General features: G+C 39.8%; 1 protein-coding gene across 1 annotated transcript in view; it reads right to left on the minus strand.

Annotated features, from left to right (window-relative positions):
• Positions 1 to 25,692, minus strand: part of MCF2L2 (MCF.2 cell line derived transforming sequence-like 2) — a 232,463-nt gene that overhangs the window by 145,196 nt on the left and 61,575 nt on the right. Inside the window, exons 4-5 of the mRNA XM_041002575.1 lie at positions 7,858 to 7,948; positions 6,439 to 6,558 (exon numbers count right to left, since the gene is read on the minus strand). Of these exons, the coding sequence (XP_040858509.1) occupies positions 6,439 to 6,558; positions 7,858 to 7,948 (211 nt within the window). The remainder of the gene's footprint in view (positions 1 to 6,438; positions 6,559 to 7,857; positions 7,949 to 25,692) is intronic.

The raw sequence follows: 25,692 nt of genomic DNA on the forward strand, positions 1-25,692 counted from the left end.
TCTGACTTTCCAATACAAAACTAAGTAAATCTTTAAATAATAATAATGATAAAGGAGTCACCTTAATCCTACTTGCCTGGCAGGAGCAGTGGGCAACTTCAAGGAACCTGCACGGGATCCTCTTGCCTCTGCCAAGCTGGTAGCAGCAGAGGTGACTCCAGATTGGGCAGCCTAGGCACCGATGGCACTGGACGAAGCCCTCAAGTCACCTGGTGGAGACTCACTCTAGGGATTTGGGCATATTGGCTTACATGATGTGTGGGCTATGACACAAATGAAGCTGAGCAGAACCTTGGGGTTCATGCCCAGAAGAGGAATGACTACTGAGGGACAATCATGGACAAGGCCTCTGTACATTCATGTAAGCAAGGGTGCTGAGACTGAGTGGTTTGGAGGAGAAAACGAAAAGACCTTTAAAGGTCAGTCCAAAGCACCAGCACACGTAGGAGACCTGAGCTGGGATAGTTAGCATCAACTATTACCAAGTACCACTCACTGGCATACACCAAAGCTAAGGCCGGGGCCTACCTGACAGGGCAAAATCACAGTACCCACCAGAGAGAGTTGGAACAGAGGAAGGGTGAAGTTAGGATGGGCCATGACAATAACCAGCACATGAAAGAATTGGGTCTAGTGGCAGAATCTGTGGGGGATATGTAGGCTCACCCCTGTGGAACTGCAATCTCCACTGGTATGCCCAAGAATTGTGAATGGGACCAGGCCTGGCTGGGGAGCTAAGGGGATGCCCCAGCTGGGTTAAGGTTCCCACTGGTGAAAACAAGAGTTGGATTAAAGGCAGCAGGTTGGGCTGGACATGGCTACAGCCTCCTTCACAGCAGGTATGGACTGGGTCTAGGGAGCAACAGACTGGGCTATACTCCAGCACCCATTGGTACTCATGAGAGCTAGGGTGGGTGTAGAACAGGCTGGGCTAGGTCTTGATTCCTGCTAAACCACATGAAAGCTGTGTCTGGGTGTGGATCAGGCATGCCTGGGCTGCAACACTCAACAGTAAGAACCAGAATGGGTGTGCTAGCTGCCAGGACAAGAGGTGGACAAAGTCAACTTGGGCCAAGGACCCACAAGTATGAATGAGATCTGCCACTGGAAGTAGACCTGACACAAGAGCTTAGGAAACTCCTTCGTCAAGATGCAGTCCCTGCAGGTGAGGGGAAGAACCAAAGCAAGGAACAGCCCAAACTATGCCAGGTTACAGTACCCACTGGCATTCATGTGGGTCAGGTCTGGGGACAGACCAGGCTGGGCCAGTTCGTAACATCTACTGGCAGATTTGAGAACCAGGACAGGGTGCAGGAGGGGCCAAGTCAGGCCGCAACTCCAGCCAATTCACACTGGACAGAGCTCCAGCTGTACTGGACTAGGCAGCAGCACCCACCAATAGGAGTTGGAACTGGGGGAAAGCTAGACTGAGTCAGGCTGCACAACATAATAGGTGATGCTGAGGTGAGGTGAGCAAATGCCAGCCTGGGGTCAGTGGATGCCAGATTCATGATCCCCAAGGCAGGGGATCTGGTGGGGCTCTGGTTGCCTGGCCTGGTCCTGGGTTCTGCCTATGAGTAAAAAATGTGGAGAAGTAGACACAGACCCTAATGCACATGCAGAATATGACAGCCCATTTGGAACTGTAGCAAAGGAAGGAGAGCAGAAAAAATTGGACAAGTATCCTGTCAAACAATGACAGCAAAAATCTGGGTGATTGGAGACTTGAGGTCAACAATGTCAGCCAGTAAACATTGAGAGGGTTGCCTTACCCTTTATTGGCAAAATCAACAGCATTTCAGAACTATCCTGACCAGAACCCCCAGAATACGTGCCACATAGGGACCCTGGGTTGATATTGGGTGGAGGTTCCCCATCCCTGGTCCTCCACCCAGCTGGTACTGGGATATTTGGGATGCTGGATGTAGCTTCCCCCTTTGTCTCGCCCCTTCCCCCAGAGTCAATAAGAAATAGAAAATTTGGAAACAATGAAAAAATAAAGTAAATCAAAAGAGAGAAAACTAAAGTAATAAAAAAGATAAAAAGAAAGAACCTTATCTGCAATGGTCAATTTTCTCTAAGATGGGCCAATTATTCTTTCAGAGCAATTTGAATTAAAGTTGGAGTCTTTTTTATCTTTCTTTTGGACAGGGAACATGTATGATGGTAATAAATTCAAACAGAAAGAGAATCTGAGTAGAAATATCTTCCTCTCCTCAACCACTAGTCCTCCACTTCCCCACCCAGGAGGCTATTGCTTTCCCATATTCCTATAGATCCTACCCAAGGCAATCTATGCACAATCATACACAAAAGTACTTCCAACAACTCACAGAAAAAAAATAATAGTATTAATAATAAGCTTGTTTTGGTGCAAAAACAATTGGCAAATCTACACATCGTTTCAGAAAAAAAATCTACACATCATTTTCTCATAATGCACATTTAACATGAGCGTTTTAAAGACCCATTATATGTGCCCCTCTTATTTTATTCAAACATGAACATACTTGTTTTTACCCTCTTAAAAAATATGCCAAAAAGTGGACTGAAATCTGAGGCATCAGTGGGAACCTACATATACATGATGTATGCAGTTATGTGTATGTACATATTTATAGTCTTTGTTGAAAGGGTCTGACAGACAACATTCAGATAGTAACAGCTACTTTGCAGTCAGATCTGAGTCTCTAATAGCATTCAACACCAAAAAGGAACCAGAATTCAAAAGAGAAAGGGCGAATTACAGGACTTGATAAAAGTGAATATGAGATAATCCAAGAATACTGTAACGAGGGTCTTCAAAAAGTTCATAGAAAATACATATTGGGCCCGGCGGCATAGCCTAGCAGCTAAAGTCCTCGCCTTGAACGCGCCCCGGGATCCCATATGGGCGCCAGTTCTAATCCCAGCAGCTCCACTTCCCTTCCAGCTCCCTGCTTGTGGCCTGGGAAAGCAGTGGAGGACAGCCCAATGCTTTGGGACCCTGCACCCGCGTGGGAGACCTGGAAAGAAGTTCCTGGATCCTGGCTTCAGATTGGCGCAGCACCGGCCATTGCAGCCACTTGGGGAGTGAATCATCGGACAGAAGATCTTCCTCTCTGTCTCTCCTCCTCTCTGTATATCTGACTTTGTAATAAAAATAAATAAATCTTAAAAAAAAAAGAAAGAAAACATGTATTATGAAAAGCTATTCATGCATTTCAATTTTTACAAATCAAAATAAACTTTTCTGGGGTGAGTGATTAGCCTTAGCAGTGAAGACACCTGAGTCCCATATCAGGCTAGCTGGCTCACTGCCTACCCTGCTCCTGACTACAGCTTCCTGCTACTAGTAGTGACTGGGACCTTGTCACCCATGTAGAAAACATGGAATAAGTTCCCAACTACCAGCTTCAGCCCCTAGTTGCAACCATTTGGGCATTTGGACAATGAACTAATGCCTGGGATTCTTCTCTCTGTCTCTCAAAGCTTTTAACCAAAAGAATATAAGCCTCTTTTAATTTTCACAAACTTTTTCAAATACCAGCATATTTTGGCAGAAAATAAGGAAGTATATATTTTTTAAAGTAACAGGGACATGGCACAAAAACAAAGGAGCCAGCTTGAGGGAGCTTCCATCAACCTGGACAACTTAAACATAAAATAATTAAGAACAGCTATAAGCTGCAAACCATTGAATAAATAAGAATCTATAATAATGGGCAATCAGGAGAAAAGCGAAAGCCCTAGCTGAAGTGAAATATCAACTTCCTACTAACAAAGGCTAAGAAAGTACTGGGTTGGAAGATTATCTTACCACCAATTATAATAAACGTTGTCTCAGGAAAAAAATCATCATTGGCTATTAGAAAAATTTTGTGATCCATGCAGTTTTTTATAATATAAAATTTTCAAAAAAAGTTTGAAAATCTATCTATGCATGGATTTGTAAATGCTTTGCAATAGGGCTGAAACTGTCACACACAGTAAGTTATACAGCTGCCTGCAACAATGACATCCCATATGGCCAGCAGTTTGAGTCCTGGCTGCTTCATTTCTGATCCAGCTCTCAACTAACACTTCTGGGAAAGCAGTGTAAAATATGGTTTAAGTGCTTGGCCCCTGCCACTCATGTGGGAGACCCAGATGGAGTTTTAAGCGTCAATCTGATTCAGTACCAGTCATTGTAGCCATTTGGGGAGGGAATCAGCAGAGGAAAGACCTCTATTTCCCACTCACTTTAGAACTCTGCCTTTCAAATAAATAAATAAAGCTTTAAACATTTGCACCAAACTAAACATGCCCTTTTAATTGTTTATTGTTCTTGTATATATACATGTGCATGTATACAGAGGACACATGTATAGGATCCAGCCCCAAACCAGGCAGGTACATTTGACTGACACACTCTTTTTTTTTTTTAAAGATTTATTTTTATTATTTTTTATTGGAAAGGCGGATATACAGAGAGGAGAGACAGAGAGGAAGATCTTCCGTCCGATGATTCACTCCCCAAGTGAGCGCAACGGGCCGATACTATGCCTATCCGAAGCCAGGAGCCTCTTCCAGGTCTCCTGTGCGGGTGCAGGGTCCCAAAGCTTTGGGCCGACCTCAACTGCTTTCCCGGGCCACAGGCAGGGAGCTGGAAGGGAAGCGGGGCTGCCAGGATTAGAACCGGCGCCCATATGGGATCCCGGGCGTGCAAGGCGAGGACTTAACCACTTGCGCCACCGTGCCGGGCCCCCTGACACACTCTTTAATCTCCTTTAGTCTAAAACATTTCAGTCTTTATCTTTTACGAAATGTACATACATGTGTATATTGGGTACAAACACACACACACACACACATATATATACACAGAGAAAATGAGAACGAATAGTAAATGATAAATCAAAGGGAAGTAAAACATTACCAGTCGAATCTAAAGAGCATATGATATTCTGATATTCTTTGTACTCTTCTTATTCTTGCAACTTTTCTGTACCCTCAACATTATTTTTAAGTAAACATTCAAAATCCACCAAAATAAAATGTAGGAAATGTTCTATTTCACTATAGACATGTCTTATCTATTTTAAATTTTTTCATTTTAATTGAGATATAGCTTATATTACCAAATGCTTAGATTTTAAGTTCAGCTCTTTTGACAAATTAGTATACGAAAATTTAACATCATCTAATCAAGATACACAGTATTTCCAGAAAGTTTCCTATAACTCCTTCTGGTCAATCTCCACGACACTTCACCCCAAACAGCAGCCACTAATTTGGTTTTCTACCATGGCAGCCTAGCATTACGTATTCTTGAGTCTTACATAAAAGGAAGTGGGGAGTCCACTCTTTTGTGTCTAGCTTCTTCGTCTCAAGAGACTATTTCTGAGATGTATCTATGCTGTTTAACATACCAATGCTCCTCTCCTTTCACTGCTCAGTATCATTCCACCATATGAATATGACAGTTCCTTCATCCACTCATTTGTTGACAGATAGCCTTGTGCTTGCTGTTCGTGAACATACACTCCCATTTACTTGCTGGATCATAGTGTATTTGCTTTTTAAGAAACTACTAATTGTTTTCAATGTACCATTCCTTAGTACTTGATTGACTGTAAATACTACTAATATCACACTTATCAGCAAAGTCTGACAGTGCCTGTTCGTCTACATTTCATTGGCAAAGTTACATGTAACATATTGATACTTTTGCTTTTCCCTTATGAGTATCACAATGTTGACTTACAGTTTTACTCTGGAGTTTCTTATGTTTGTGTTACTTCCACATTTTATAATCATATTTTCTTTTACCTCAACAAACTACCTTGTTCCTTCCATTTCCTTCTGTGGTCATAGACATCTCCAACCTGGAAAGGTTTAATTGTATCCCTATTGTCCAATAAATACAATTCAGACCCTTTATGTTCACCCTGAACAGCTGTTTCATATTTTCTGCATTTTCCTTCCAAAGAATTATCTTCCTTCATTTTAAAATATTGATTTATTTGAAAGATGGAGTTACAGAAAAAGAGGAAAGAATACAGAGAGATTTTCCATCCACGATTCACTCCTCAAATGACTGCAACAGCCATGACTGGGCTGTTTATCTAAGTATCTCAAGTGGGTGATTCAGGCTCAATTACTTGTGTCATCTTCCACTGCTCCCCCAGGCATATTAATAGGGAGCAGGATTGGGAAGGGAGCAGTCAGGAGTTGAATTGGTGATTACACTATGGTAACACAAAATTAATCTCACGTTCACACTCTTAGAACTCGCACAAAAAATAAGGCTTTCCACAGACTGCATATGAAGCATGTACTTTGTTCCATTCTCTTTCCTCAGCCCAGAACGCCCTTTCTCTCTGTCCAGCAGAACTGCCTTACTTTGAAATCTTGTTCAAATGACATCTTCCTCGTTTGTCCCAACCAAACGGATTCAAAATGAAAGGTCATGCTTACCGGCACTTTCATTTTAAATTCATCTCGATAGTATTTAATGCCAATCTCAGTGAAGGTCCTCTGGATAAACTGGGATGGACGGAGGATGAATATAAGCTGCAAGTTTCCTGGAAATGCCACCTGGAAGGATCATGAAAGCATCAGGGGGAAAGAAAATGTCACACTGATCACTAAGATGTACTTTGGTCTCCTCTTGCACAAGATATCAGCAGAAAAAGTTAGAGTGGATTCTACAGATGTCTTGGAATTTGAATGGGTCCTCAAGAACACAGATGATGAGACCTTAGAGGTCAGATAATGTAAACCTCTCCTTAAAACCAAACAAGAAAAAGCATCTCTTTTTCTGATTGCAAAAGTAATTCATAGAACAATTGGTAAATTAATAAAAACTTGTGTTTGATAAGGAAAACCTCCTAAAAGATGACCATATTTAAGCATTCAACTTAGTTACTCATAGGCTGGTTTTCCATTTAAATATCTTTTCATTGTTTAACTAATTTCATAGAAATATTGTTCGGGTAACAATATATAATGAGCTTTTATTCCTGTTATCAAAAATTGTTTGGAAATATTACGTTCATGGATTTACAATGTACTTGACCAAACTTTTACTGAAAGTCATTTAGACTTCTCAATACTTTGATTAGTATGGATAATGGTGAAATTAGTATCTTTATATTTTGGAAGAGTTTCTTTGAGTCTATTTCTGGAAAAATGACTCAGTCAAGGAATTAGTACTCTAAGCCAAGTTGTTCTCACTTTGAGCTTGAGGCACAGTCCTGAGAAATGGGATAATAGGGATTCATATAACTACCTAGTGGCAAATTTAAGAAACTTCGTCTTTCATGGCCCATGGCTTTCTACTCTTCTCACTGGTTTTCCAAAATTACCTTCTAATGTACTTACTAAAAAAACAAACTAGTGCTTCCAGTGTTTGTCCCAGACTATTCAGATTCATGACGACTAAGATTAAGTCCGGGTATCTGCATTGTCCACAGCATTTGAAGACATTTTGACAAGTGGTTGAATTTGGGACCCCGGATCTAGGGCAGCTTTTACTCATAAAGTGATCAAAGTAATTCTGGGACTACTGAAGCTCAAATTTTAAATCACTCTAGTATTGCCTAAGGTCACTAGGAAAACAAAATTTCCTAGAGGCCAAATCTTGGGAGCAATCTTGGCAACAACCATGGCTGAAGTTATCCCAGAGACAGATTCTGTATCCTAAGCTAAAGGGAGGAAATAAGCCATGTACACAGTGAAACAAGTGCTTCCCTTGCGAGGGTATGCAAAAGTAAGGCAGCGGCACCTACCCAAAGGCCATCCCAGACAGAGGATAACTGTCTTTCTCCCAGAACTCAACAGTTGATAGACAACTTATACGATTTTCACAATAACAGCACAAAAGGGAATATTTACAGCTATTCGTGTCAAGGACGCCTTTATGGAGCTCCATTTGTCCCTTCGTCTGTCGATGATAATGACGAATCCAATGCTGGCAGCCTCCACACTGTAAAGAAGGGTAGTCAGTGTCAGAGATTAACAGAGAGCCATGGCTTCTGCAGTCCCACAGAGGACTGAATCCTGCAGCCTCCTTGGTGCTCCAGGCTTTGTTGGGTTCCTTTCCCAATAAAGAAACCAATTTTCTTTCCTGGTCTGGGCCTGTGGAGGCTTTAAAAAACAAACCTCTCTCGGACCCTCTCTCTGACCCTCTCAAGAACTCTGTTTCACTTGTAAATGTCTGTAGCACTGAAGGACTGAGCACCAAGTAGCCCCAGGGTGGGCAGATGCCTTCAGTTTGAGCTCTGCCATCTTTCCACTTGTAAAATGGACATTCATGGAGATGTCCATGCCTTTTCTCTGGAAATAGCATGTTGCAGAGCAGGCATTAGCCTAGGAGTTAAGATGTCCACTCCTTTCAGCTGCAGCTGGACTCCAGTTTCCTGCTAATACAGCCCCTGGAGGTAGTGGTGTTGGCTCAAGCAGTTGGGTTCCTGCCATCCGTAAGTTGAGACCTGTTCCTAGCTTGCAGCCCCAAACCAGCCCTGACCATTGTGGGTATTTAGGGAGTGAACTAGCAGAAGGGAATGATCTTTTTCCCTCTCTTGTTCTCTTTCAATGTCCATTAAATAAATAGATTTTTTTAAAAGAAGTAACAACTATGGGAAAAATAACTGCCTTCCAGTACCTGGTCATAAGTAAGCCAACTACTTAAGAAGAAATTATCTTCACCAAGATCCAAAGTTAGATGTCTGGTTCACTGTTAAGTCCCACAAAACCCTTTGAAATCAAGTCCCAAAAGGAAAACCCTTTTGTCATTTGGGGAGAAGCATGGCACTGGGGAAAGAACATGTGCTGCCTCTGACTGGCACTGAGACACTACAGAGATCACCTAACCTTGCTAAAATCCAGTGTTCCTCTCTGTAAAATGAAAATAACACTAACAAAATTAAAGTGGTTGAAAACGCAAACTCTGGAATTTATCTGAATTCCATTATTTGCGTGCTGTGTAGCTTTTGAAGATAAAGGACACTTACTTCCTCTAGTTTCTCAGACTCTTCATTTATAAAGTAAGAATAATAAAATAGTACCTCTCTACAAGTCTAATGTGAGGTCTTAATAGGTATTTACAATAGTCCCTCTTCATTTGTGGTGTCACTTTCCATGGCTCCAGTTACCTGCAGTCAACCTCAGTCCAAAAATACCAGATGGAAAATTCTGAAATTAAGAATTCGTAACTGCATTCCATTCACAGTAGCCTGATGAAATCTGTTGTCACGCTCTATCCTGTCCAGAATGTGAATTATTCCTCTGGCTGACATATCTATGCTGTATATGACACATGCCCATCAGTCACTTAGCAGCTGTCTTAGTTAGTGTAATGGCTGCTGGGGGATCACAGTTCCTGTGTTCCAGTAACCTTTACTTACCAATGGCCCCAAAGTACGAGATTAGTGATACTATTCATTTAAATATGCCAAAAAGGAACCACAGAGGGATTTCATGACGTGAAAAGGTGAATGTTTTTCCCCTTTAAGGTAAGAAACAAACTCATATGGCAAAGTTGCTAATATCTTTGGTAACAGTGTAAACACACACACACACATATACACATGCACACATATACACATGCACACATACAGAGAGAGTATGTTCAGTGTTATTCATAGTTTTGGACATACACTATGGGATAAATTTTCTATGGATAAAGGATATATTTTGTATGAATAGATGCTAATATTGATAAGTATTACTGTAATTTTGTATGTGTTTATTACAGCAATTAAAAGAAATCAACTGCATACAAAATAGTCCACATTAAAATTTCAATAACTGTAATGTTTAGAATACTATAAGCTAGTCTACGGCCATACCACCCTGAACGCGCCTGATCTCGGAAGCTAAGCAGGGTCGGGCCTGGTTAGTACTTGGATGGGAGAATACTATAAGTTTTATCCTTTAAAAAAGTCTAAAATATATAACTCTTAGGAAAAAAAACAAATAGTCGGTCTGAATTAAAAGTCACTGGGTCAACTCACTAGTTTAAACCAAGTAACAAATACAAAGAAGTAAAAAAAAAAATCAACTGAGCGATGTTCCCTTTGTTGGCAAACAAGAACTATGATCAGATGTGAAATAAAACAGAGGAAAAGATAAACAAAATGGACTAAATTACGCATTATTTTAACACATTTGAATCCACAATAAGGAATCAGGTGAGTCTTCTGAAAACACAAAATACCAGTACCTGAGATGAAGAACTCATTGGGTTTGTTTTACAACAGCCTGAAGACAGTATAAAACATATACGTAGAACTGAAAACAGACCAACTGAAAATATTCAATCTGTCGTGAGGAGATGAGGGAGGAACAGAAAGAACAGAACACAAAAGAGATAGGGGATGTAAAAGTAAAGGAGAGAGGACATGTTATAGAAGCAATATTTTTTAAATGATTAGAAAATTATTGAACCGAATACAAGAGATCAATTCACAGATTCAAAAAGTTCCTCCAGATTCAAAAAGTTCCTCAGCCACAAAAGATAACTTTCAAAATGGCTAAATAGGGTGAAATCACACTAACTTTAGTTGTTCTGGGGTATGAAAAGAACAAAAGAAGGACCCCATTTCCAGGGGTCTGATTGATGAAAATGTTCAGTGAGGTGGAAAACCAAACAAGATTGTGGGACAAGAGGGGAGAAGGCAGAGACACAGGCAGTCAGCCACGCAGTGCAACCATCTCTCAGCTTATCACATCAAGGCTGGAAGGAATTGCTGTGTGCCCCTTGGCTTGGAGTTTTAGCTGAGAGGGAATTTTACTTCAGCCTGGGATGCTGAACTTTTTGCCACTCCACACTTGGATTAGGGAAGCCACCATGTTTCCTTCGCCTCTGCCACTTCCACAGAGCACTTACTTTAGCAGCAGAATGTTGGGCAATCACGAGGAGACACCATCTTCTTACAAGTGAAAGGAGTTTGTAGTAACACATGATACTGTCGATATTGCCCAAGGGAAAACCTTGCCAACCACACTGACTTTGAATCTGGTCTGAGGTGCTAGTTGGAGGCAGGGTGTCCACTTTTCATCCATCTCATCCCCAATACACAAGGGCTGCCAGTCAAAAGCAGAGTACAAACACCATTTGTTAAGGTGAGTGCAATCAGGTACAGCTCTTGTGTGTGTGTGTGTGTGTGTGTGTGTGTGTGTGTGTGTGTGTGTGTGTGTGTGTAGAGTATTTTATCTGAAGGATATATCCATGGTCCCTACTGAGTTTCAGTCCAGACTGAAGGGTCAGGAGGGACAGGATGCCCAGATAAGCCTATGAGGTGTGACCCTCTTCTAACTTTATCACAGGCCCCCAGAATCAAAGCACAAGGCAGAAACCGACAGCCAGCAGGCTCTGGGAATGGTTTATTTCTTTCTGTGGGTGGAGCTAGCTATGGGATTCGATGTACTATGATTTTTCGGTGTCTGACTTCAGAGGCTCAGAGTTTCCTGAGTTCTTGGGATGGGCCACTGTAGAGGGTTCTGGACTCACTCAGAGGACTGGCACAGATCCTTTGTGTGGTTCATGCAGCAGAACTGGTTAGGTATGTAGCCTCTGTGGGCTCACTCCAGGCACTGATTATACTGGTGGAGAGAAGAAGAGGCAGAGTTCACTCCACTTATGTGATCACACCCTCTCCACTGCTGGCCACAGACCTACCCTGCCCAACTTGGGTGTCACCCTAGATTCTCCCATCTCTCCTCAACATCGACAGGAGCTCCCTGCCTCCACTGAGTACATGTTGCTACACATCCACTGAAGCAGCAGACATCACACTAGGCAACCAAGGTGAATTTCAAACAGAAAATCAAGTGATTCCATAAATGCACAAATATAAACATATATATGACAAACATGATAACTGAAGACAATATGACTCCACCACAGGAATAGAACACTTCAGTATTAAAGTGTGAAGATGAGAGCCAGTGCTGTGACTCAACAGGGCTAATCATACATCTTAAAGTGCCAGCATCCCATATCTGTTCATGTCTCAGCAGCTCCACTTTCCATTCAGCTTCCTGCCTGTAGCCTGAGAAGCAGAGGGGATGGCCTAAGGCCTAGGAATTCTGCATATCCACAAGGGAGACTCAGAAGACACTCCTGGTTCCCAGCTTCTGATGGGCTCAGCTCTAGTTGTTGGCAGCCATTTGGGAAGTAAAACAGTGGTTGGAAGATCTTTCTCTCTTTTCCCTTTTTCTCTGTAAGTCTGCCTTTCTAATAAAAAGAAATCAATCTTTTTTAAAGGGGGGGGAGAAGGAAAATAAAAAGAAAGCATTCTGACACAGTGGCAAAGTGGGCTAATCCTCCATCCTATGATGTCAATATCCCCAGGGAACACAGGTTTGTGTCCTGATTACTCCACTTCCCATCCAGCTTCCTGTGGTCTGGAAAGGCAGCATAGGACGGCTCAAGTCCTTGGGCCCTTGCACCCATGTGGGAGATACAGAAGAAGCTCCAGACCTCCATCTTTGGCTCAGCTCAACTCTGGTCATTGAAGTTCTTTGGGGAGTGAATCAGCAGATGGAAAACCTTCTGTATTCCTCCTTCTCTATATATAAAAAACTGCCTTTCAAATAAAAATCAATAAATCTTTTTAAAATGTGAAGATGAAGAGTTTGACAAAATGTCTGAAAAGGAATTCAAAAGAATGATCTTATGATTACTCAAAAATAATGAGAAGCAAATTTATCAGTTAAATAATCCATATATGACATGGATTTTTAAAATTTGCCAAGACATAGAGATATTGAAGAGAAATCAATTTGAATTTTCGAAATAAAGCATTTGGGCCTGGCACAGTAACCTAGCAGCTAAAGACCTTGCCTTGTGCACCAGGATCCCATACAGACACCATTCTAATCCCAGCAGTCCCACTTCCCATACAGCTCCCTACTTGTGGCCTGGGAATGTAGTTGAGGATGGCCCAAAGACTTGGGACCATGCACTCGCATGGGAGACCCTGAGGAGGCTCCAGACTCCTGGCTCCGGATCCATGCAGCTTCAGCTGTTGTGGCTGCTTGGGGAGTGAATTATCAGCTGGAAGACCTTACTGTCTGTCTCTCCTCCTCTCTATAAATCTGATTTTCCAATAAAAAAAAAAAAAAGAAATGAAGCATTCAGTATGTCAAACAAAAATTTTATGATGCAAAGAAAATTTGATGAGACAAAAGAAAAATATCTGAACTAGAAAGTAAATATTTGGATATATCTCAGTCAGACAAAAATAAGAAGAATGAGAAGACAAAGAAGATGAAGATCAAGAAGAGGAGGGGAGTTGCTGAAGTTACAAAAATTGAAAACAATGTTCAAGATTTATGGTATACTATCAAACAACCTAACACTGATGTTTTAGGAGTTCCTGGAAGTGTAGAAATAGAGAACCAATTAGAAGAGATAGTCAGCTAAAAAAAAAAAAAGAAAAAGAAACAAAGAAACAGACAAATCAAAAAATGGCAGCAAACTTCCCTCATGTGGAGAAAGAAAGGGACAGCCAAGTACAGGAAGCACACAGAACTCCTGGTAGACTTGACCAGAAAAGATCTTCCCCACCACACATTACAGTCAAGCTTTCAATGGGCAAAGAAAATACGCGAAAATGTGCACCAGAGGAATGCCAGATTACCTTCAGAGAATTCCCAGTTAAGCTAACAATTGATTTCTCATCAGAAACCTTACAGGCTAGGGTCAAAAGGAGAAACATGGTCCAGGCCCTAAAACAAACCAAAAAAACCCTCAGCACAGAATACTGTGCCCTGCGAAGCTTTCATTTATAAAGAAGGTAAGGTAAAAACCTTCCAAAACAAAAGGACCATAAGTTGAAAGATACCCATGCAGCTTTACAAATGATATTTTTAAATGTGCTACACTCAGAAACAGAGAACAACTGGTCATCAATTATGAAAAAAAAAAATGTGAAGGCAGAAAACTCCTAGCAAACGTACAAAGAAAATTCAAAGAAAATAATAGAAATATTTATGGAAAAAAATGGCAGGAACAAGTCATTACTTATCAATAATAACCTTAAATTTATTCTAATATTCTAATTTATTCTAATTTAGGGTTAAATAAATCATCCAATCATCAGGCTCACTGAATGGACGAATAAAACAAAATATATCTATTCACTGACAGCAAGAAACACACCTGGTCAACAAAGATATATACAGATTAAAAGTTAAAGGATGTGGAAAGATATCCCATGCCAATGGAAGCAAAACCAAGTAGGAGAAGCCTACCAATATCAGGCAAGAAAGATTTTTAACACACACACTAAAACAGGAGAAACTAAGAAGGGATAATGACTAAGGGATCAATTCAACAGGAAGATATGATTATACTAAATGGTAAACGACAAGGCATCATGCCATTTAAAGGAAATGTCAACACATATAAATGGAGACAGGCTCCTATATAATTATAATAGGAACTTTTTCTCTCTCTTTCTGTCTCTCCCTCTCCCTGTGTAACTCTTTCAAGTAATATAAATACATTTTTTGTAAAAACTACATTTTTATTTTAAAAAATAAGATTTATTTATTCTTATTGGAAAGGTAGATTTATAGAGAGGAAGAGAGACAGACAGAAAGATCTTCTGTCCAATGGTTCACTTCCAATTGACCGCAACAGCTGGAGCTGAGCCAATGGGAATCTTGACATTTCTGTTCTATTTCATGTATGATTTTGTCTTTTATCTTTCTGTCTTAACTCTTACTTCATCTCTCTTTCTATAAACAGTTCTGTTCTAGGTTTTTTTTTTTAAGGTATCTTTCTATCCTCATACTCAGGCAAGTTTGATGACATGTAATTTTTCAAATAGCTCAGCTTTCATACTTTTTATACTTTGGGGCATTTTTCTTTTAAATTATATACTTTTTGAAGGAATTTCCATTATCTGAAAAGCTTGTTTAAATTAAAGGGGAACTATTAGAAATAGAAATCAATCCCTCATTCACTGGTTCACTCCTAAACGTCTGTCAACAGGCAAGGATCAGCCAAATCAAAGCCAGGATTCCAGAACTCAGTCCAAGTATCCAGTTTGAGTGTCAGCAACCCAAATACTTAAGCCATCACCTGCTGCCTCCTAGGGGTGTGTTGGCAGGAAGCTGGAATTGGGAGTAAAAACTAGGACTTGAAAAAGCACCTCAAAAGGGAATGTGGGCATCCCAATCTAGCAGTTGGAGTCTTCACCTTGTATGCACAGGGATTCCATACAGGCACTGGTTCATGTCCCGGTTGCCCTAGACATCACCTAGAAGCCTGTTATGAAGGCAGAGTATGGGTCCCGACCCCTGACTGCCTGAATTGGTATATTTAACCAAACTCTCATGTGACTGGTGTGGACCTTGAAGTATGAAAATCATGGCTGAATGAGCTCTAAATCATTACCCAACTCTTCCTACTCTGTGCCCCCATGGGCTTACTTCAAGAGTAAGACTCTCCTGGGGTGTTCCTTAGAGGAAGTGTAGCATTTCTCCCTTCATTTTCAAGGTCAGTAGCATTGGAAAGAGGAATTCACATAAATCCACAATCCCAAAAAAAGATATAATCCCTTTCTAGTGACATCAACTATCTCTTTCTTTCCCCACACAATCCCCTTGTATTTTCATTTTTAAACCTTTAACATAGACTCTAGAAATCAATGTCATTTGACGAATATGGGAAGTGTCTTTCCATCTGTTGCTCCTAATTGGTGAAAACTATGGCTACTGAGAAGTAAAGCAGGGAAGAAGCAGAGCTAAAGATCCTAGCTACGTATGGAATGTGAATGTAAAATTCAATAATTGTTTAAAAAAATAAAAAAGAAAAATCAAGACAGCGGGATAGAGTAAGGATATGCTCAAACAGATGGAGAATCATTAGCCAAGGTGAAAAGGAGAGGGCATATTCAGGGAAATAGGAGCGGACAGGCCAACGTTGGGCAGAGAAGCACATGGAGAACTGACAGACATGGGAAAGCACTGTGGTGTCACAATGACCGACAGCCCAGCAGCACTCAGCAAGCAGCAATTTAAACAACAATGGCTGAAAGTTTACCAGCAGCCAGGTGTGAAGGAGAGGTAAGCAGGAGTTCAAGAGGCAAACCCAGATAAAGAACTGCCCATTCTGCTGATTTGTTTGATTTGGCCAGGAGGAGAGACAGCAACAGATCCCAAACAGGTGGTGTGGGAACAGGATGGAACTCACAGCCCAGACCCCTACCAGAGCTGCATCAGGCAACATTTTGTGTACAAAGACAAAGGCTATGGGACAGGACTACGCATGCACAGAGCTGGGAATGAACTCATTTCTGGTTAAGTGCATTGCACTGACATGGCAAACTACAGGATCCTTCCAAAATAAGTACAGTTAGCCACCCAACTCTAGTAGTGGCACATCAGGTGCCATTTTGTACTGTGTGGCAAAGACTAGAGGGATGATAGTGAGCTGCGCATGCACTGAGCTGTGGGCAAACTCACACCTAGTGCACTGCACTGGTCCCACAGGGAAATAATACCAACTTTGGCATCATATGGGTCAAAATAAGTCCATGTGGCCGTCAGACCTAAGGGCTAGAAGGCTCTGGCAAGATCAACACAGCCAACAACCTAACTATTTAGGACACCTGGCATCTCCTTAATTCTGAGAACTGCTCATATCAGATGTGAGAAAAATGTTGCACAGACAACAACGCAGCCTCAGCAGGAAGCTGAGGTATCACAGGAGGTGGAAAGTGGTGAGCCAGGAGCTGGGGCTCCAGAGACTGTGGTGGAAGTCTAGCATAAGAATCCAAATCTGAAACTTGCTAGGGAAGTGACACAAGTGACTGCAAATAAATAGCCGTGTACCAACCACAAAAAGTAAAATCGAATTGTGGACCTGTGGATGACACAGTGTAGAAACCTGCCCCAAGGGGAAGAATCTGTCAACCAGAATTGCAATGACCAAGAGCAAAAAAGAGAGAGATACAATGAATATTACTGAAGACTCCTCTGCAAAGGAGCAAAAGCCTTTGTCAACCTCAGAGGTTACTGAGAAATACATTGAAGAAATGGGGGGCACAAAATTCAAAACACTTCTTATAAAGCTTCTTATCAACAACGAGAAGCACATACAGAAGTCCAAAGAATTTAAGGAATATGTCACACAGGAAATAGCAACACTGAAATAAAATCAAGCTGAATTACTGGAAATGAAGGACACAATAGAACAAATTAAAAATTCAGTGGAAAGTTTCCATAATAGAATGACAGAGGCAAAAGAAAGAATCTCAGATTTGGAAGATATTTCTTGTCACTTCTATGGAGAAACTATCAAAGTGTGGAATCAGAGCTGGGTCAAGCTAAAACAAAGTATTCAAAAATTAAGAGATACTATTAAAAGGCCAAATATAAGAGTTACGGGAGTTCCAGAAGGTGCAGAAAGAGAAGCTGGGTTTCAAGCTGAAATAATAAATGAAAACTTCCCTAACATGGAGAAAGCATTGGGAAACAACATCCAGGAGGGGCACAGAACTTCTAATAGAGTTGGCCAAAAATGATCTTCACCACAACACATCTTCAACTGAACATAAGAAAAAGATCCTAAATGTGCACGTGAAAAAAAAAAAATCAATTTACCTACAGAGGAATGGCAATCAGGCTTACAGCTGACCTCTGAGGGAACTCTACAGACCAGAAGAGAAAGAAGTGACATATTCCAGATTCTAAAAGCAAAAAATTGTCGGCCCACAATAGCATACTCAGCAAAGCTTTCCTTTGTCTTTGAAAATAAAATTAAATTCTCCTACAGTAAGAAAAGCTCAAAGAATATACATCTTTAGACCTGCCTTACACATGATAATTAAAGATGTTCTCTTGACAGAAAAAAGGAATATCACCCAACAAAACTAAACACAAATATTAAGAGCATCCCAGTAAAATAACAACAGATGACTAAATCAAACAATGAACAACCTATTGCTAAAAATGACAGGACCAAATTACTACCATACATATTAACCCTGAATGTAAATGGATTAAACACATCAACCAATTGTTATAGATTAGTAGACTGGATCAAAAAATAAAACTCATGTATTTGTTGCCCACAATAGACACATCTCACCAACAAATATCAGCAGAAACTATATCTCATGTATTTTGATGTTTTTGTTTTTAGTTTCATTTCTTCAAAATTTTTTTTCTTATTAAATTCTTCACTGACTCTAGATCACACAGTAGCATTATTTTCTTCAAGAAAGTTTTTGATTTTCATTGCTTCAGTGACACATTAGTCATTCAGTAGCATGTTATTTAACTTCATGGCATTGTAAATTTCTATCTTTCTTCCTGTTGCTCATTTTGTTTTGTGGCTTTTCATTTAAGGGGATGTATAGTAATTGTGTAATGGAGACCATCATATCCAGTGGCCTGCTGTTTAACTTCACGGTTTTGTAAATTTCTGTTTTTCTTACTGTTGTTAGTTTTGTTTGGTGGCTTTTTACTTGGGGGGATGTATAGTGACTATTATAAAGACTGTCATGTCCAGATGTGAGGATACAATGCAGTGTGCAGATAAAGGATGGACTCCCAGACCCAGTATGATAACCCAAGGACTGAAGTCCTCGTTTTACATGCACCAGGATCCCATACGGGCGCTGGTTTGTGTCCCGGTGGCCCCACTTCCCATCCAGCTTCCTACTTGTGGCCTGAGAAGGCACTCAAGGATGGCCCAAAACTTTGAGACCTGCACCCATGTGTGAGCTTCTGGCTCCTGGCTTTGGATTGACTCAGCTCTGGCCATTCTGGCTGCTTGGGGAGTGAATCAGAGGATGGAAGATCTTCCTCTCTGTCTCTCTTCTTCTCTGTATATCTGACTTTCCATTAAAAATAAATAAATAATTTTTTTTTTTTTTGGAAAGACGGATATACAGAGAGGAGAGACAGAGAGGAAGATCTTCCGTCCGGTGATTCACTCCCCAAGTGAGCCGCAACGGTCGATACTATGCCGATCCGAAGCCAGGAGCCTCTTCCGGGTCTCCCACGCGGGTGCAGGGTCCCAAAGCTTTGGGCCATCCTCGACTGCTTTCCCAGGCCACAGGCAGGGAGCTGGAAGGGAAGCGGGGCTGCCGGGATTAGAACCGGCGCCCATATAGGATCCCAGGCGTGCAAGGCGAGGACTTAACCACTTGTGCCACCGCGCCGGGCCCAATAAATAATTTTTAAATAAAGATGGACTCCCAGTGAAAATGTTAAATTTGTCTTGACATTAGGATGCTGGACTCTCTGCCACTGTCCAGGCCCACAATGATGGACTTATGACAGTTTATGAAGAACTGTACTACTGTAACAATATAGGGGATAATCACTTATGGTAAAGGGGCTTACGGAGGGGGTACAGGAAATCTCAGAACCTATGGAACTGTATTATAAAATAATAATAGTAAAAAAAAATGGAAAATAAAAAAAAAACGAAAATTTTACTGAGTGTTTATGTGGGAGTAGGACCCATAGAATATCTAGAAGTATCTATGGCCATGCCAAAAACACCTGATTTAGTTTATATAGCTATGCAAAGTAGAAAAGCCTGGAAATAGGCTTTAATTCCTTTAAGTATATATATTTATATATTTATTTATTTATTCACTAATGGTGGACTAATTCCAATTGCAGGTTTATAGAGATTTTATTATTGAGTAGTGACATATGTGCTTCTCCTTCTACCAAAGAATATTTGTCAGAATATAGACAAGGAAACACCTCATTCTCCGAGCTGCCTGGCAGAAAACTAGGTTGACTGAGAGGTGATGGAGGCTATTACTGGATGTGTCTGGTGGAACTGAATGGACATCTTTACAGGGAAGTGGGAGGCAAATTCTCATTTACCAAGTCATCCACCACACTTCTTTCACCTACAAAGAGTATGTGTCCTTTAATTATTGTCTTCTCTCCAAATGAGTGTGACTGATTCCTAGAATTTGCTGTAACTCAGAATTTTTTTATTCATAAACAACCCAGGAGCTTTGAATTCATTCTTTTCTTTTTGTAATCTTTAGAATTTTCCATAGAAATTACAGAATTAGTTAAATGTGTAAATGCCAAGACTAGAATAATGAGTACTCATTTGCCACAATTGTGTCTCATTTCTCCAATGGTTATGTTAAAGCAGATAACATATCCTTTTGTGTACAAATATTTTAATATTTCTAAAATGGAGTTATTTCAAATATGACAATACCATCACCACATCAGAAAAAATGTTACTATAACCAAATAATTCTATCAGAAAGAAATATACTGATCAGAACTCCATTTCTTCTGAATTTGGGTTAGTTGACATTCTGAGGCCTTTGCTGAACCATGAAGAGCAAAAACAACCACAATACATTGCTTGGCATTCATACCTCAAGGCATGGATATGTTCATAGTGATTGTCATGATTTGTCATCCCTTCTTTTTGAACTACACACAATTGTGTCAAGAAACAGAGCCTTTTATATTCATAGGATTTTCCTAGCAGATCCCACACTCTTTACCCAGATGTTGCGGTCTTCATGTATGTAAAACTAGGTGGAACCTTGCTGTGGGGGACACTTGCCCTTAGTTTGACTGGGGAGTTCACATGTACTGCTAGCTTCCAGAGGTCAGTCAGAGAACAGCCTGTGTGTGTTTATTTACTATACGATATTTGCTGAGCCTCTCCCAGCTCCACCTTGTTTAAGAACCTAGTTAGACCTTCCTTCAGTGATTACTTGCTTCAAAGAGAAAAAAGAAGAAAAACAGGGGTGAGTGTGGTGGAAAACCAAATACCAATGTACTTCAAAGAGTTAGTAGAAAAATAGAATGAAAAAATAATGTACATTTTCCATGAATGTTTTGAAACTCACTGTAACAGCAAATTAAATACACAGCCACAAGGCAAAGGCAAATTTGTTGGGGGTAGCGGGGGAGGAAAAAAAAGGTAGCAAACAGATAAGATTAAAAGGATGAGCATTAGTGTCATTAGCTCCAAATTTGAAATACAGGTTTACTAATAATGTGACATCAAGCAACTTCTATCAGCCTTTGTTTCTTCATCTGTAAAATACACATAATCCCTAGTTTGTAAATTTTTCTAATAAAGATTTATTTATTTGAAAGTCAGAGTTACAGAGAGAAACAGCTGGTTCCCTCCCGAAAGGGCCACAACAATTATGGCTGGGCCAGGCAGAAACTAGCAGCCAGCAGCTTCACCAGGTTTTCAACAAGGATGACAGGAGCAAAACAGTTGGACCATCTTTAACTGCATTTCCCAGGCTATCAGCAGGGAGATGGGTCAAACAGACCACCTGGAATATCAGCCAGTGTCAAATGGATTGCCAATGTAGTTAGCAGCAGTTACCTGCTAAACCACAGTGACAGCCCCCCTCTAGCTTGCCAATTTGAGATAAAACCTGCATCTTACAAATAAAGACAAGCTGAATACCTAGTTATCGTTGTTCCCTAAAATTGTGGTTGGTGCTATTAACCTCAGCATGTTTTTGCTAGTACTACAGAATAGTTGTTGTTGATTTTTGTATGATCGGTGCCTAGCAGCATAAATCTTTGTCTCTAAAATACTTTTATTCCCCTTACATCTTGAGTTTATTTACTGGATTATACTTTACATGAAGTTTGAATATCTTGCCTACAAAGTATTCAGCCATTTATTCAATTTACCAGGTTATTAGCACCCTATCAGGAGATGGGAGTTTGTTAAAGATTCCTTCCTCTGTCTTTTCCATCAACAACTCCACCCAGCTTCTCTCCACTTTGTCTTCCTCAGCCAAGCAAACCATTGTTTATAATTTACTATTGTTAGCAAAATTACCAAACATGTGGAAGCTAAACAACCACCTATAATCCATGGACCAAAGAAAAATTACAAAGGAAGTCAGAAGACTTCTTAAGTGAACAATAAGGAAAACAAAGCTACCGAAATTTATAAGTATACAATAGTGTTTAGAGGAGACTGTAACTGAGTACTTTTATTAGAAGAAAAGAAAGGTTTAAGATGAATAAATTTATCTTTCACCTTGAGAAATTAGAAAAGAGAATGGCAGTGAAACTCAAACAAAGGAGAAAAATGGAACTGCTAAAGACAAAAAAAAAGGAAAGATAGATGAAAGAGAAAACATTAGAGCCTTAATTCACCTCCACGGTGGTCAGAAGTATATCCTTATGATGGTAATCCTTTAAAATTGGTCGAGCCCACAAAATGACCTGTTGTAAAAAACATCCCATGAGCATTTTAAAAAAATATGTGTGCTGAGGTTGTTGCATACTGAGTTCTTCATCACATTGAGTTCTTCCTTTCTGAATTAGCTGCTTGTTCTATCAGTCAATTAAGGGAGGAGTGTACTAAACCTCAAGCCTCATGGATTTTTCTATTTTCTTCTGTGGTCCTGTCAAGTTCTGATTAAGTCACTGGAAGCAGTAATGTTGCTTACATGCACATACGGGGTTGCTATGTCTTACTCACAAACTGACCCTTTGATCTTTACAAACATTTATTGCCACCAATATATATTACCTTAAATGCTACTTTTTTCTAATACTGATAGAGAGGCTCAGGATTAGTGCTTGCCTGGTGTATCTTCTACTTATCCTTTTCTTTTAAACTTTCTCTGAATTCATGCTTCAAATGTGTTTCTTGTAAACAGTATAGCCACTCTGGCTCTATTTGTCTTTTCAATGCAATGTAACAGACCATTTCTTTTTTTTAATTTTTTTATTAACTATATTGCATTATATGACACAGTTTCATAGGCTCTGGGATTCCCCCAGCCCCTCCCCATATCCTCCCCCCATGGTGGATTCCTCCACATTGTTGCTATATTACATTTCAAATTCAGTCAATATTCTTTCATTGCAAGTGTATAGCAAGCATAGAGGGACCATTTTTGCTGAAGGTAGTTATTAAGATGGTTGGCCTTAAGTATATCATTGTGATTTTACTCTCTGTAACTTGTTCCTTTACTTTTCTTCTTCTGCTTTCTTTGGTTATTCAAGTATTTTCCACATCCTGTTTATTTCCTTTATTAAGCTTTTAAGCAATGATTTCTCTAGTATTATGGTTTATGTCCTTAAATTAGCACAGTCTACCTTGGGTTTATAGCATAATATTTTATGTAGAATATAAATAGAATAATTTTACATCATTCAATACTAGTTTCAATAGCATAATTTCACTTCCTGTGATTTATTTTACATGGCAAAATATTTAATAATAGTTGGCTATTCCTTTGCTTTGATAAGTCAGTAGTACTTGGCACAATAAATAGACATAGTTGATAATAATATTTATATGCATAGTATAACACACTTAGTATAATACACATAGTATAGATCCCTTCATTCCATGAGGGATCATTTCCTTCCAGGTCATTCATCTATTACCAGAATAGGCAACCACCACTTTATATGATGGTCTTTCCCAGTTTCTGCTCATTAGGGAAAATCTCAGCTCTCTCTGGAATTTGTGTATTTCTTTGTCTTCGGAATTCTGTCACACTTAATGGGAAAAATGAGTTTCTAAATCAACCAGCATTGTGGTTTTTTTTTTTAAAGATTTATTTTTATTATTTTTTCATTGGAAAGGCAGATATACAGAGAGGAGAGACAGAGAGGAAGATCTTCCGTCCGATGATTCACTCCCCAAGTGAGCGCAACGGGCCGATGCTATGCCGATCCGAAGCCAGGAGCCTCTTCCGGGTCTCCCACGCGGGTGCAGGGTCCCAAAGCTTTGGGCCGTCCTCCACTGCTTTCCCAGGCCACAGGCAGGGAGCTGGAAGGGAAGCGGGGCTGCCGGGATTAGAACCGGCGCCCATATGGGATCCCGGGGGTGCAAGGCGAGGACCTTTAACCACTTGCGCCACCGCGCCGGGCCCCAGCATTGTGGTTTTGAGAAAATCCAAGTTTCCCTAATGAGCTACTGAATCATTACTCATGTATTTATCATTTTCAAGTTACTTTTCTAGCATCTTTATGTTTCCAACTAACTCAGTCTAGAAAATATAATTGAAGTAAATTTCCATTATAAATAAATCCCCCTCAGCTCTAGTTGTCTAGAAATGTGCTGGAAATGTAATATACAGTGCAACAGTGTTAGGAAGTAGAGCTTAATAAGTAGAGATTACATCATGAGGTCTTCATGAATGGACTAATTTCATCATTACTGCAGAGGGTTATTTGTTGTTTGACTATGTTTGCAATAGAGGCAAGTTTGGCTCCTACTGTGGTTTTAACAAGATTTGGCTTCCTAGCTCAAGCAGATATTTAAACCTCAAAGTCACAGACTGACAGTGCTAGAAGGTGATATATTGACCAGGCAGCAGATTGAGTAGGAGGTTCTTGGGTCACTGCTACTTCTTGTGAGAAGGCTGGTTATATAACCCTGAGGGGGACACAGCCATTCTTTCTTTGCTTCCTTGTTCACCTTGTGATTGTTCCTCTACCTGCTCCACCAGTGACCTCCAACCTCATCAGATGACTGAATTAATGAATTATTAATGAATTAATGAATAACTGAATTAATGAATTATTATCTTGGACTATGCACCTTTAATGGCTAAAGTAAAACTCTTGCCTTAGATGTTTGGTGCGTTGAAAATCTAATGTGACGCCCTCTCTGCCTGCTCTCTTGTGCTCTGCTGCCCTTCCCTCTTCCACCACAAGACAGAATAGTATGAAGATCCTAACCACTTGTGGCATCCTTAATCTTGGACTTCTTAGTCTCCAAGACTTTGAAAAATAAATTCCTCTTCTTCACAAATTATTTGATCTGTGGTAGTAACACAACATGAACTAAATCTTTAAATTATTTTTAAATGAACTATCGATGGGTGTAGAATTCCAAGTGAGAATTTTTCCAGAATAACACTTTAGAGTGTTATATCATCGCACTGAATTGTGGCTTCCAGGGTTTCTGTTGAAAAGTTAATAATTTTCAGTGTTATTCTTTGAAAGATAATGTGTTGTTTTTCATTGGCTGCTTTTATGATTTTATTTTCTTTGTCGTTCATTTTCAACAGTTTGACTTTGGTATATCTCAGTAAAATTCTCTTTTTTAAATTAAAGTTTTAATTTGTATAAGGTGAACAAATTTAGTATATTTCATATATATAGATTTAAGAGCATAGTAATACTTCCAATCTTCCCTCCTCCCCTATTCTCACATCCTTCTACCTCCTTCCTTCACTATTTTTTCTTTTAATTTTTACAATTATATACTTCCAGTTTATTTTATAGTCACAAGCTTAACTATTGATTGTTTTTGTTATTGTTACTCAAGACTATAGACAATGGCTGTAAATATAATCAAGTGTCAATTTTGCTCATATACATTTCAGCTTTTTGTACTCTGTATATTAATTACCATGAACCAGAGAAAACATATATTTGCCATCTTAGGACTGGCTTAAATCACTAAGCACAATGGTTCCCAATTTTATCCAGTTTGCCACAAAAATCAGGATTTCATTTTTTTCAACTGAGTAGTATTCCATGGTGTATATATAATATTTTCTTAACCCTGTCATCAGTTGATTCTGTATCTTAGCTATTGTAAATTGAGATATAATTTTAAAAATGGTGATAACTCTTTAATGTGCTGATTTCATTTCATTGGGACAAATTCCCAAGATTGGTCAGCTATATAATATACTAGATCTATTTTAACATTTCTGAGAAATTTCCCCCCTGCCCTCCATAATGATTTTGATAGTTTAT

This window comes from Ochotona curzoniae, unplaced genomic scaffold (genome assembly GCF_017591425.1).
Source record: "Ochotona curzoniae isolate NIBS_2020 unplaced genomic scaffold, NIBS_Ocur_1.0 scaffold_2587, whole genome shotgun sequence".
In the NCBI taxonomy this organism is placed as follows: Eukaryota; Metazoa; Chordata; class Mammalia; order Lagomorpha; family Ochotonidae; genus Ochotona; species Ochotona curzoniae.